Source organism: Doryrhamphus excisus, unplaced genomic scaffold (assembly GCF_030265055.1).
Source record: "Doryrhamphus excisus isolate RoL2022-K1 unplaced genomic scaffold, RoL_Dexc_1.0 HiC_scaffold_24, whole genome shotgun sequence".
Taxonomy (NCBI): Eukaryota; Metazoa; Chordata; class Actinopteri; order Syngnathiformes; family Syngnathidae; genus Doryrhamphus; species Doryrhamphus excisus.
Window position 1 is genome coordinate 2,208,800 of NW_026652242.1, and position 12,535 is coordinate 2,221,334.

A 12,535-nucleotide genomic window follows, 5' to 3' on the forward strand; every position below is an offset into this window, starting at 1 on the left:
AATCATGGTTCACCTCCAACTTTCTGAAACTTAATAGCAATAAAACTGAATTCTTACTCATTGGCACCAAATCCACCTGATCTAAAGTTGACTCCTTCTCTCTCTCCATCAACAGCTCCTTAGTCTCCCCCTCCCCTCAGGTCAAGAGTCTGGGTGTCATCCTCGACAGCACAATATCTTTTCAATCTCACATCAATAACGTCACCAGGTCAGCTTACTTCCATCTGCGCTCCATTAATCGTCTTCGATTTTATATTGGTGTTTTTTATCTTCTGTACAAGCGACCTTGGGTGTCCCGAAAGGCACTTTTAAATAAAATGTATTATTATTATTATAATGCATAATCATGCTGTACCAAACATTTTTCTGTAGTAACCCAAACGGTCGAGACAGACAGCTGCCCCACTGAGCCTGGGTTCTGTCCAAGGTTTCTTCCCAAGAGGGAGTTTTTCCTTGCCTCCGTTGCCAGGTGCAGGTGTGGGTTTCTGTTGTTCATTTATGATGAACTTGATGATAGACCAAACTAATGATAATAATAATGTGAACCAAAGTGCTTCGAGATCACTTGTTTTGTTGTGAGTTGGTGCGATATAATGTCATTGAACGCTTGTAAAATTACTGCTGTTTTTTTTTCTGAAATAATGATGTGCCTTGGGCCGCTGACCTAAACTGTTACATACGGGACATGTTGCCTTGCTACATGAAGTGTTTGTCATTGGTTTTATCTTTCTATATTGCAGAATATTATACATCACAATACTGTTCATAACTGGTGTAATTGTTGACATTTTGACTTCAAGAATTTAAGGCTTTGTTGCATCTTGTTGTGGTTCCTTTTTAAATAAACTGTCAAACGATTTATTCAGAAATTGTCTGGTTTTATATATGAACTTAAGTACAGGTTTTGCTTCCACTGTCTTTTTAAACCGAAATATTCCGCTGCATTCCACCCATCTTCTACTGCTTTTCCGAGGTTGGGTCAAGGGCGGCAATCTCAGCAGGAAAGCCCCGACTTCAGTCTCCTGGCTCCTTCATCCAGCTGCACATGCCTTGAAATCTACTGTTTGGTTCTATTTTGGCTTATGAGGTGACAGTAAGTTGAGAAACCCCAACTTTGGAAATAACTGCTGATGTTAGGTCACATGAATGAACACATTTAAGCTTTCACTTTCAATGTGATGCCACTAGATGCCTTTTGCAAAGAGTTTGTAAAAAATTATTCCTGCAATATGCAATGCTTAATGCTCGGCAGCGCGGCACGGCAGACACCGGGCCCGAGGTTCACAGCATCAAAATTTCCGCTGGAATTTTCTAGTTATGGGCTTGCCCAGCCATACAAGCTTTGCAGCTGTCTATGGAGCTTGCATGCTGACTTGAGGCTCTCTTGCTAGGTGCTAGCATGATGACTGTTATCATGTTAGCATTTAAGCTAATTTCCTCATATCTAAAGGCAACTACACACATGGCATGATGTGGGGACACTGTGGGACTGCTTTAATACTTTTGGGACTTGAAGCTATCTTGCTAGGTGCTAGCATGGTAGCCGTTAACATGTTATCATTTAAGCTAATTTACTCATGTCTAAAGGCAAATACATACATGGCATGATGCAGGGAGGTTATAGGACAACCTTGGCAGTTTCTAAACTTGAGGCTCTCTTGCTAGGTGATAGCATGATGACTGTTCGCATATTAGCATTTTAGCTAATTTGCTGATGTCTCAAGGCAAATACACACATTGTATGATGTGGGGACACTATGGGACTGCATCAAACTGTTCGGGACCTGAGGCCCTCTTGCTAGGTGCTAGCGTGGTATCCGTTAGCATGTTAGCATTGTCAGGTTCAAACTCCTGTGACTTTACTTAAATACAGTAAAGTCTCGTTATATCGATATTGTCGGGAGTTGGAAAAAATATCGATATAACCGGTATTCTGCGCCGAACTGCATTAAAAGTGGGCAATAATACACTCAACATTGTTCTATAGTATAGAACAATGTCGAGCAGCTTAAATCAATCTTTGCTTAAGGATTTCAATACCAAAAAAGAACACGGCGAACGGCTGCTTCCAGTCAACTTTATTGTTCACACTTCCACCACCAGAGCACAGCACACACACCGATTCCCGCACTTCCTGGTTCATAGGTCATGCTCAACCCGCCCCACATAGCTGGCCAAACACATGCCTGCAACAGAAGAACCAACTGCGTTCGTGGTTTCTCTCGTGTGTATAGAATAAAAAGATATCTGAATACAACACAATTAAATACATGTATTTGTACGCTTGTGTCTTCGTTGGAATAGGTGTGTATGCTATGTCAGTTGGTTCTTCTGTTGCAGGCATGTGTTTGGCCAGCTATGTGGGGCGGGTTGAGCATGACCTGTGAACCAGGAAGTGCGGGAATCGGTGTGTGTGCTGCGCTGTGGTGGTGGAAGTGTGAAAAATAAAGTTGACTGGAAGCAGCCGTTTGCCGTGTTTTTTTTTGGTATTGAAATCCTTAAGCAAAGATTGATGTAAGCTGCTTTTGTATCGATATAAGCAGACCAAATTGGCTGGCGGGAGATGAAAAGGGCATCGTAGTAACCGGATTATCATAATAACCGGGTATCGTACTAACGGAACTAATTATATCATAAAAGACTAGAAATTTGCCGGGAAATGAAAATAGTATCGTAATAAGCAGTAATTCGTTATAACCGATATCGATATAACGAGAATTTACTGTATAGGAATACAGAAGAGACAGACAACAATATTCAAAGTTGCTCGCAGCGAGGAGAGTGAAACCACATACCCAGTGACATGCCGCTCCACTCTGAATATGCAGTTCACACTCCTCTCCTTTTACTCTCTTTCGGGGGTCCCTACTACATGGTCGTGCAACTCTAAGGGGGGTGGAGAAGGCAGTTGCACGAGCTGTATTTGTTTGTCTATGTGAGTGTGTGTATGTGAGAGCAACTACTTTTAATGTTTTATGAGTTCTTATCTTGACACATTCTTGCAGGGTTAACATGAGCATCTGCAGAGTTGCTGTTGGCGCATCCAGGCACCTCCAGGACCTGGGGGTCACTGGGGGGTCTCTGATCAGGGTCACGGGAAAATTCCTTCTTCAGCACATTCAAACAATTTTTATTGTCTAAGCAAATGGATATAAGGGTGATAACTAACAAAATAATACTTGTATCTACATTTTATTCCAACATTTCCCTCCTGTTTATCACGCTTTTATCTGTTTGCTGTCGCTCCTTGGGTCTCCTCTCGGTTTTTTCCTCGCAGGTCATCTTTGTCAGAAAATGTGCTTACATTTAAACGGAAGTGTTCTCGTCATCTGAGTCAAAGTACAAGTCAGAAACAAGTCAGGAGCATATCTATCATGGTTGTCCTAGTCATCATCACTGTCATCGCTGCCACCTGCCACCAGTAGGGGGTACATTTCATTTACCTTGTTGTCATTGGTGCCATGGCTAAATTCACAGTCCATGTGATTCTAACCTTCAAGATAGGGATACAACATCCACATAAGGCACACAAAAGAAGGGCAACAGCGAGTGCAATAAGCACAGACATCACATAAGGAGACCATTGTCCCCAAAATGCTCTCCACCAGTCACCGAACATCTCAGTGTCAACACCAGTGTTCCTTCATCTTGGTGTTTAGCGCCTTTAAACCAGAAATCGCACGCATCAGCATTCCTGTGGAATCTGTATTGTTGGGGATGGACATGCCACATTGGTCGCCAAGCATGGCGCACACTCCTTGCTGATGTGCCAGCAGTCCATCCAAGGCGATGCGATTCTGGAAGGCCATGAGTGACGTGGCATGGAGTTGTTCTCCAATTGCTGTGAGTCCGGCCTCGGTGTAGTTCCCAAGCTTCTGTATGTCATAGTGGAGGTAGTTAATCCTATCCACATTTTTGTTAACTGTTATCCATGGGATAATACTTTCCAAACCTGATGCAACCTGATTTACTAGTTTGTATCCGTCTGGTACCCCTCGTGGCACGCTGATGGCATCGATGTAAGTGGGATTGTCTTTTGTTATCCAGTCGGTGTCTGGAACCTCCCTTTTTGTTTGGAAGTAGTTTGGGAGGTGATGTTCATCTGCTTCAAAGATTTAGCATTTAGTAACATGTCAACATTCATAGGGTAAATGGATACTGAAATCTGTAATGTCACTACTGCACGTTCCGCTCATGTTATATACAATGTCATAGTGGTATTTGTCTCTACATCAACACCACACGTCTGTTCTCGAGTACTGTTTGTGTGTGTGCGTGTTCGTGTGTGTGTGTGTGCGTGTTCGTGTGTGTGTGTGTGCGTTACTGTCTACTTCAGTGTCAACCTTGGCATCAGATGAGTCAGAGTAGGCATGATCCCATCACACCCCACCTCCTTGCTTCCTTCCACCTTGCTTGTTAAGAAAGTCCTCCATCAAGTCTTTGGTCCAAAGTCTCCTTTTCTGCACATGCCAGGGTCATATTGCTGTTCTAGTCTCTCCTCTGGATGTCCTCCTTGCTGGTGGCCATTTGTTGCCACTTCTAGATTCTGGTGCTTGGCTTGTCCTTGCATCAAAGGTGTGATCCTGTCCAGTTCTGAGTCGGCCACATTCCACTTTAGTGGCTGGTGATGTGATTGTCGTTGTCACCATAAACACCATGTCAGCAAACATCTTCTGAACTTTCAGTCTGGAAGGGATCGTTTGCTGTCAGAGCACAGTTCATGTGATGGATCTTCTTCAGGTCTTGGTGAAGATAAAACTGGACACAATGCATGTCTGGAGGTGATGAGAGGACTCATTATGCATATTGTTGTATCAGTATGTTGTTTTCAGGTTGTTGGCAGAGCAAAGGTGGAGGTGTGAGATCAAGATCATGGACCACTCTGAGACACTGAGGTACTGTATGGGAACGAGGACACTGCAACATCAGGAACACCAATCCTCCTGTTACAATAGTGATCTTAGAACTAGGATGCATTGTTCGGTTTTCTGGACCAGGGTATGTGCTATAATCTTCACTGCTCAACACAATGCCTCAGAGTCTAGGACTCTGAAGTCCCCTGCATCACAGACTGGTCTTTACCTTCCTCGTCAGACTCCCGAACAATGACTACTTTACAATGCGTTTGACGTATCCAAGTGTTTCTTTCTACAATTCTTAATGCTGTTGGTGTCGTTAACAGTACTTGATAAGGCCCTTCCCACTTGGGAGAGTGCCAGTGTTTTCTTGTTCCACTTTTACTCAACACTCAGTCTCCTGGTGTCAGTCTCATGTCTTCTATCAAAGTAGAATCGTCATCAGTTTCCTACACATTTTCGAATTGTGTCAACCTATAAGGTTTGACAAACAACGTTTCATATGGACTCAAACCATTTGTGCCGTTATGTTTATGTGTAATTTAACTGGATCTAAACATTATGTCCTTGGACACTTTGTTTCTTCCATGCATTTTCTGTTCTACCAGTCCTCCACTTTGGGGATGGTACGCGCTATGGTTCTTTAAGTCCATGCGGAACATTGTTCCTGTTTTCTTTCCTTTTTTTCTTTTCTTTTACAAGTTAATTTACAAAGTGACTGCTGTAGTCTAATTCTGTTTCATTCTCAATATATTCCATGCAGATCAGATGAGTACCATGTTAAACTGCGATCAGTACTTGTCAACCACTAGTAAAGTTAGTAGAAGGTCAGGACACAGCATCCTGTGCTGCGTCTCGTGTTATCTTTGCAGAGATCATTGTGGGAGAACCAAAAAGCCAGGATGGTCTCAGGCATTTATGGTCATTCACTCATTGGAAAACTAAACTCAGGAGGCAATAAAGATAATGGGGTGAAGGAGCAAGTGTCTGGTCCAGGAACAGGATCCTGGTCCATCTCATACACATACCCCTACTCCATCCCATATGAGGCCAATCTACAACAGCTCTGGGATGCAAGAATCAGGGCTGACCTTCCTTCACTTTTAATTAGCTCAATAAGTCCATATGTATTACTTGAAATTAATATTGTCGTTTTGGAAATTGGCCACGCCTCGGTCACAAGTTGTCCTGGACGTTGTGTTTTGCACACGTTAAAAACGCTCAACAAAAATTTTTTGAATAAGAATTTTTAAACACGAATTAAAGTGGGTGTTAATAGTGTGACACATCCCTCCTGTTGAGACATGTGTAACACCATGGCTCAAAATGTCAGCCCACTTTTACAATTTTTTGGCAAGATTGGTTTCTTTTCTGTCGACATATAAACATTTTTGTCCAGGGTTGCTTTATTCCTAAGCCAGTGGTCAATTTCCTATTTTGGACTTTGTTGTTGCATATCAGCCAATATCTCAAAGTCTACTTGTAATCTTTCAGTTTCAAGATGGTCCAGTTCCTTTAGTGCCGCTTGTTTTGCCATTTTATCAGCGAACGCATTTCCTAAGGATATCGGATCAGTATTATTTGTAAGTCCCATTTACATGCAATGCAATTTGTTTTGGTAATTGCACTGCTTCTAGTAATGCTGTTAACAATCCTGCATGAGTTACTGGTTTTCCTGTTGATGTTATCATACCTCTGTTCTGCAAAGGTATGTACTGTTCAATGTACATATTGGCTATCGGTATAATTTGTCACCTTTTGACCTTTCATTAATTTGCATGCTTCTGTAAGCGCTATGACTGCATAGCCAGTTATGATTCTTTCCACAAATCATTTTTCTTTGAGGAAACATCTACAAAAATCTCCTCTTTTTGTTAGTGCCTGAGCTAATAAGTCTGGTCTACACTTTGTAGTTTGTGTTGTTAGTTCATCACAATCATGTGTTTCGCTTTCCTCAGGGAGTGGTAGAAGGGTAGCTGGGTTGAGCGTGGTGCATCGCTCAAGTGTTACATGTGGTTGAGACAAAAGACAGATGTCTAGCAGGAGACAAAAATGTCATGCTCGTCTGCAATAGCAGGGTGGAAACCGCATGAGGTACTTTCAGTACTAGTAAATGGAACAATATAATGGTTGCACTTGTTTCCACGGCCATAGATGCTGCTATTAGCCCGCACACAATGTAAGATGGCGCATGCTACTGCATCTAGCTTACAAGAGTAGTACGCTATTGGTTGTTTCTTTGCACCATACTCTTGGTAAGACTGAGTTGAGTACATGACCTCGGCCTCACTTCACATCTTTATAATCTACTGTTTGTTTAAATGTTTTGCTGTAATCATGCAGTGCTACAATCAAACTTCCTACCAGTACTCTTTTTCACAGAATGCTTTTTCTGCCTCCTCATTCCACTGTAAGAGTGACATCATTTTTATACATTAAGTTTGTTAATGGTGACACTATTTGTGCATAGTTTGGAATCCAACATCTACATCTAATTAGTGAGTCCTAAGAAGGACATAATTTGCTTTTTTGTTTGTGGTTTAGGTGCATTTAAAATTGCTTGTTTCCTGTCAGCTAGAATAGTTTGTCCTTGTCCTGTCAACTGATGCCCTAAATACTTCACTGATTGCTTACAAAATTGTACTTTGTCTTTATTGACTTTAAGGCCTTCTTTCGCTAAATGGTGCAATAAGGCTATTGTGTCTTCCTCACATGACTTCCTATCTGGTGACGCTAGTAGGATGTCATCTACATATAGTAATATATGGCTTTCATTTGGGGATTAAACATAGACATAATGGCTATCATTGCTTGTGAATACATTTTCGGGCTTTCACAATATCCTTGCGGTAGGCGTGTGTATGTATATTTTTCCTGCAAACGTAAATGCGAACCTAAACCTTCTTTCTCTATGTATTGGAATGGAGAAGAATGCATTACTGATGTCTACTATGGTGAACTATGTGACATCTGTTGGTAAAGAATTTAACAATGTGTGTGGGTGAGGCACACAAGGTGCTCTTGCCACCACAGCTTGATTTACAGCTTGTCCTGTATCATTCTCCATCCCACAGAGAGTGGCACTTTTTCCCACTGGAAAATTAAGGATGTTCCATTTTGAGCTGTTACATTCTACTAAGGCTTTAGCTTTTAACAATTCTTCTATCACTGGTTTTATTCCTTCATATGCATCTGGTTTTATTGGGTATTGCCTAACACATGTCCTGTAATCATTTTTAGCTTTAATTTGTACAGGTTGGGCACTTTTAATTAGTCCTACATCTGATGGACCACAACGTTATTGGTAGGGACTTGACCATTATTGTCAAATTTTCCTCCTGCTGTCCTGAGCCATGTATTGCCTGCAGATCTTGAATGTGGAAATTCATATCTGCAAGTTGTTCTACATGCTCCCGAGTCACAAAGAAATCTGATTGGATTACCATTCACTTCCAATGTGACTTCTGCGATGTTCAAAGGCAAATACCTCTTGTAAATTTAATTCTACTACTGGTTCATCATTTGGTTCTGGTTCTATTTGTTTAGACAAGCCTAGTCATGCCTAATATGGCTTTTGGTTCCTTTTGAACTGGCCTTTGTCACAATCACGGGAGAAGTGACCTTCTTCACCGCAATTCCAACATCCAGTATTGTTGGGATAGCTTCGTACATTCTGTCTACCTGTTCCGCTACCTTTTCCTCTGAATCGTCCTTGACTTTGAAAGAGGATTTCTCCGTTATCTGTAACAAAGGTGTGTATTTTTTGCATCTTATTTTTGTTACTTAACACCTGCATTTTGCATGCTGCATGCTGCACGTGTGTGATATAGTCTGCCATAGTTGCTGTGGGCATTCCGATGAAATGTTTATCAACCCACCCTTTTATGCCAGGATTTGAATTAGCATGTATCGCATTCTTTAACTGTTGTTGGTATGGGCCTGTGGGTTCATCATCTTCAGCAAGGCCGCTATTTAGTTTGAATACCGTAATCATACGCACTCTATACTCATCAAATGATTCGTCATTCTTTTGTTTGCATTGTCCTATTGTTGAGTAATTAGCTCTTTTCCTGAACTTTGCTAGGACTCTCTCTTCCAACTGATTGATTCTTTGCTCCAATGTGGGGTCATCATGGGCCACAGGTTGGCCATTGCCATATGTGGGGCTCCAATTTCCTTTACACAGACACCACTCTGGCCCTAAGGCTCTCATCCACACTTGTTGTACTTCTATTCCGTTCAGGTGGTATGACATTCTCAAGTTGTTCATGTCTGTAATAAATCTTACGGCGTCCTCTTTTACAGGTGTGACACCATCTAAGGCCTTCTTTACATCTTCCTGTGTCCATGTACGATACACTAGGATTGTGGGACGTTCATCATTGGCTACATTAGGGTTCGGTACTTCTATCATTGGAAACGCATCGGTTTCCCGTGAAACCCTAGATGGTGATTTAGGAGAAAATACTTCTCCCATCTGTTTTGACCACTCAACAGAAAAAGGTTTAGCTCTTGTTTGTGGTGGGTATGGCACTGATGGTCTGACACCGTGGTTGTCATATTGTGGGGGTTCAGCGAACTGTGGATACAATTGTGATTGTCCACCTACTACACCATCATTTTGACTACTATTGCTCACTCCTTTAGTTGGCATAACCCTACTTTCATTACCTTCCTTTCGTGTAAAAAATGTGTCTGCGTCTTTCTCCTCATTTACTTTTCCTTCATCTTTCTGATACTCCTGAAGTAAAACTTCCCTTACTATCTTATATAACTCTTCCTTTTTACAACCTTTTTTTTCTGCTCTATCTCTCGCCTTCCTTTCTTCCATCTTCGCCTCGCCTTTTTGCCTTCTCTCTGCCAACTCCTTCCAATATGACAGGTCATCATACCCTTGCTTTTGCATTTTTTTGGTTTGATTCTTGTTCCTTTTTGCTATATCCTGTTGCAATTTTATTAATTTAGGGATCGATAATTGTCCGTCAAAACCATACTTGTTAATCCATATTTCTAGATGTTTTATTTTGGTTGGTTGGTGCTGAAACACGTAACACCAATCCTTGCAATTTAGTTCCTCCCTTTTGACTTGTGTTTTTCCACTTTTATTTCCCATCTTGGGAATAATTTGGTCCCTGTTGTGATGAGCTTCCTAGGGAAAACTAACAACAGGGTTGTTTGTCAGTGAGAGAGTAATGAACTTTTCTTTGAGGTACTTCTCAAGCTTCTACCCCGGTGAGGGTGGAGAATTCTTGCCTCTGCTTCCTCAAAGACTTACTCTATTTCTCACCCTTTAATATGAAGACCTGTCTAGTGACAAAATCTCCCATTCACACACTCATTTGTACGTTTTCACATTCAAACCCCGAAAAGGCCTTTCACCGTGGAGGCACTCCTTTTCTAGCCTAACATGACCGACAACTCTGTCTTTGTTAAAAAAACTGCCAACTCTGTCTTATTGTGAAAGACCGCCAACTCCGTAACACTGTGGGTCCATCTTATTACACAAGACTGCCAGCTCGTCTTCCTACAGAAGACTGTCGAGTCCGTCTCTTTGCTTGCCAGCGACTAGTATACACAAGGCTTTTAGCACCGGGTGACAAACCTTATTGACTCGCGGGCCGCACTCAGCTCTAGGGGTCAAAAACCCTTAGCGGGCTGCATGTGGACCCCAGGTCTCAGTTTGCCCACCCCTGCTTTAACACAAAGGGATGCCACCCTTTCACTCACAACACAAAGGGACGGCGCCCTTTCACTCACACTCTGATCAAAAGTGTCTTACTGATTGTTGTCGTCTCTTCCGTAGGTATCCCGTCAACCTTCAGCTTCCAGTTGTTGAGCTGAGAAGACAGCCCGTCAAAGGGTTTTGTCTGCCGTGGCCACGGTCTTTCTGTCTTGTCCGCTCCACAACTGGACTCCTCAGGTATCTTGGGATCTGGCTCGAAGAACCAAGTAAATGTCAGGTTCAAACTCCTGTGACACTTGTAAAATCACTTCAATACAGAAATACAGAAGAGACAGACAACAATATTCCAAGTTGATCGCAGCGAGGAGAGTGAAACCACATACCCAGTGACATGCCGCTCCACTCTGAATATGCAGTTCACACTCCTCTCCTTTTATTCTCTTTCGGGGGTCCCTACTACATGGTCGTGCAACTCTAAGGGGGGGTGGAGAAGGCAGTTGCACGAGCTGTATTTGTTTGTCTATGTGTGTGTGTGTATGTGAGAGCTATTACTTTTAATGTTTTACGAGTTCTTATCTTGACACATTCTTGCAGGATTAACATGAGCATCTGCAGAGTCGCTGTTGGTGCATCCAAGCACCTCCAGGACCTGGGGGTCGCTGAGGGTCTCTGATTAGGGTCACGGGAACATTCCTTCTTCAGCACATTCAAACACTTTCTATTGTCTAAGCAAGTGGATATAAGGGTGATAACTAACAAAATAATCTACATTTTATTCTAACACTCGCCCGATATGCGCTCCACAGCGCCTTGTCATTCCAGCCGCTCTCTGTCGCTATCCATTTGACTCGACAACCGGCTGCGGGAGCGCAGCGCACAGCGGAGCCTCTCCGACCCACATGTCGGCTCCAAATCCCACCTCCTGGGGCTCTTCCGGCACCACTCCTCCCTCCCTGCTCCAGCAGCGGAGCGCCGTCTGATGACGTCGGGAGTGTCGTCCCCATGCAACTGGGAGCCAGTCGCCTTTCGTCAGCGGAGAGGAGTCACCGTCCACGCCTGTGGCTGTGCCTGTACTGTGGGAGTCCTACACACAATTTCCCGCTGTCCAGTTCGCCCAGCACGCCAACACTCTTCCTCCACCAGGGATATTCCCCAGCTGCTGGCACTGCCCGCTCCAACCACACCGGCTGCATCATCCGCTTTGGTGGGCCGACTTCAGGTGGAAGGTACGATATCCTGGGCGGGGGAAGCTTCTCCTACCACAGCATTAATTGACTCTGGGGCAGACGAGAACTTCATTGATAGCGGACTGGTCAGTTCTCTCAACATTCCTACTGTTGAGCTTGTCCCCCACAAGAATGTCCGCTCGCTAGATGAACATCACCTGGCATGCATTACGCATCAGACGTGCACCATATCCTTGGTGCTGTCGGGTAACCACCACAAGGTCACTATTTTTTTTCTTATGCCCTCTCGCTCAGCTCTGTTAGTACTCGGCCTCCCCTGGCATCATGTGCGTGTGTTGTGATTGTGATGTTTTGTCATTCAGCGCCACTTTGCAGAGGCACATCCACTCGACAATTTAATTTGTTCTCCGATGGTGTTTCCCAATGTGGCATTGGTGGTTCAGTGGTAGAATTCTCGCTTGCCAAGCGGGGGGCCCGGGTCCGATTCCCGGCCAATGCAGTATATCTCAGCTTGTACCTTTCTTTAGAGCTCATGTTGAAAAAGTACAAAGGCTCTTTTCCTGCGAAAGGGCAGTATTCAGAATGACACCTGAAACGTAACAGACCGGACCACCCGAGAATTAAGGTGGACAGCACTTAGTGAAACCTGACTGCAGTCATGCTGTTGTAGTCTCTGTCGCGCAATTGGTCAGCACATTTGGCTGTAAACTGAGAGGTTGGTGGTTCGAGCCCACCCAGGGACTCTCAATTCACACATTTGTTGGACTTTGGACTCCCTCCCTTGTATGAACATTTTTCCCCATTGGCGA

At 43.4% G+C, this 12,535-nt stretch overlaps 1 protein-coding gene and 1 non-coding gene across 5 annotated transcripts in view; both read left to right on the forward strand.

Annotated features, from left to right (window-relative positions):
- LOC131111064 (uncharacterized) overlaps positions 1 to 12,535 on the forward strand; it is a 34,706-nt gene that overhangs the window by 16,168 nt on the left and 6,003 nt on the right. Inside the window, exons 20-21 of one of the 4 annotated variants that reach the window (XM_058064052.1) lie at positions 116 to 208; positions 373 to 855. The exons of 2 other annotated variants lie outside the window; for them this stretch is intronic. In XM_058064052.1, the coding sequence (XP_057920035.1) occupies positions 116 to 208; positions 373 to 409 (130 nt within the window). In that variant the 3' untranslated portion in view covers positions 410 to 855. Of the gene's footprint in view, positions 1 to 115; positions 857 to 12,535 lie in introns of those variants that run through there. One more of the 4 variants, XM_058064051.1, reaches the window with a different exon arrangement.
- trnag-gcc (transfer RNA glycine (anticodon GCC)) lies at positions 12,155 to 12,225 on the forward strand. The gene has a single exon. It is a non-coding gene; the product is annotated as a tRNA-Gly (tRNA).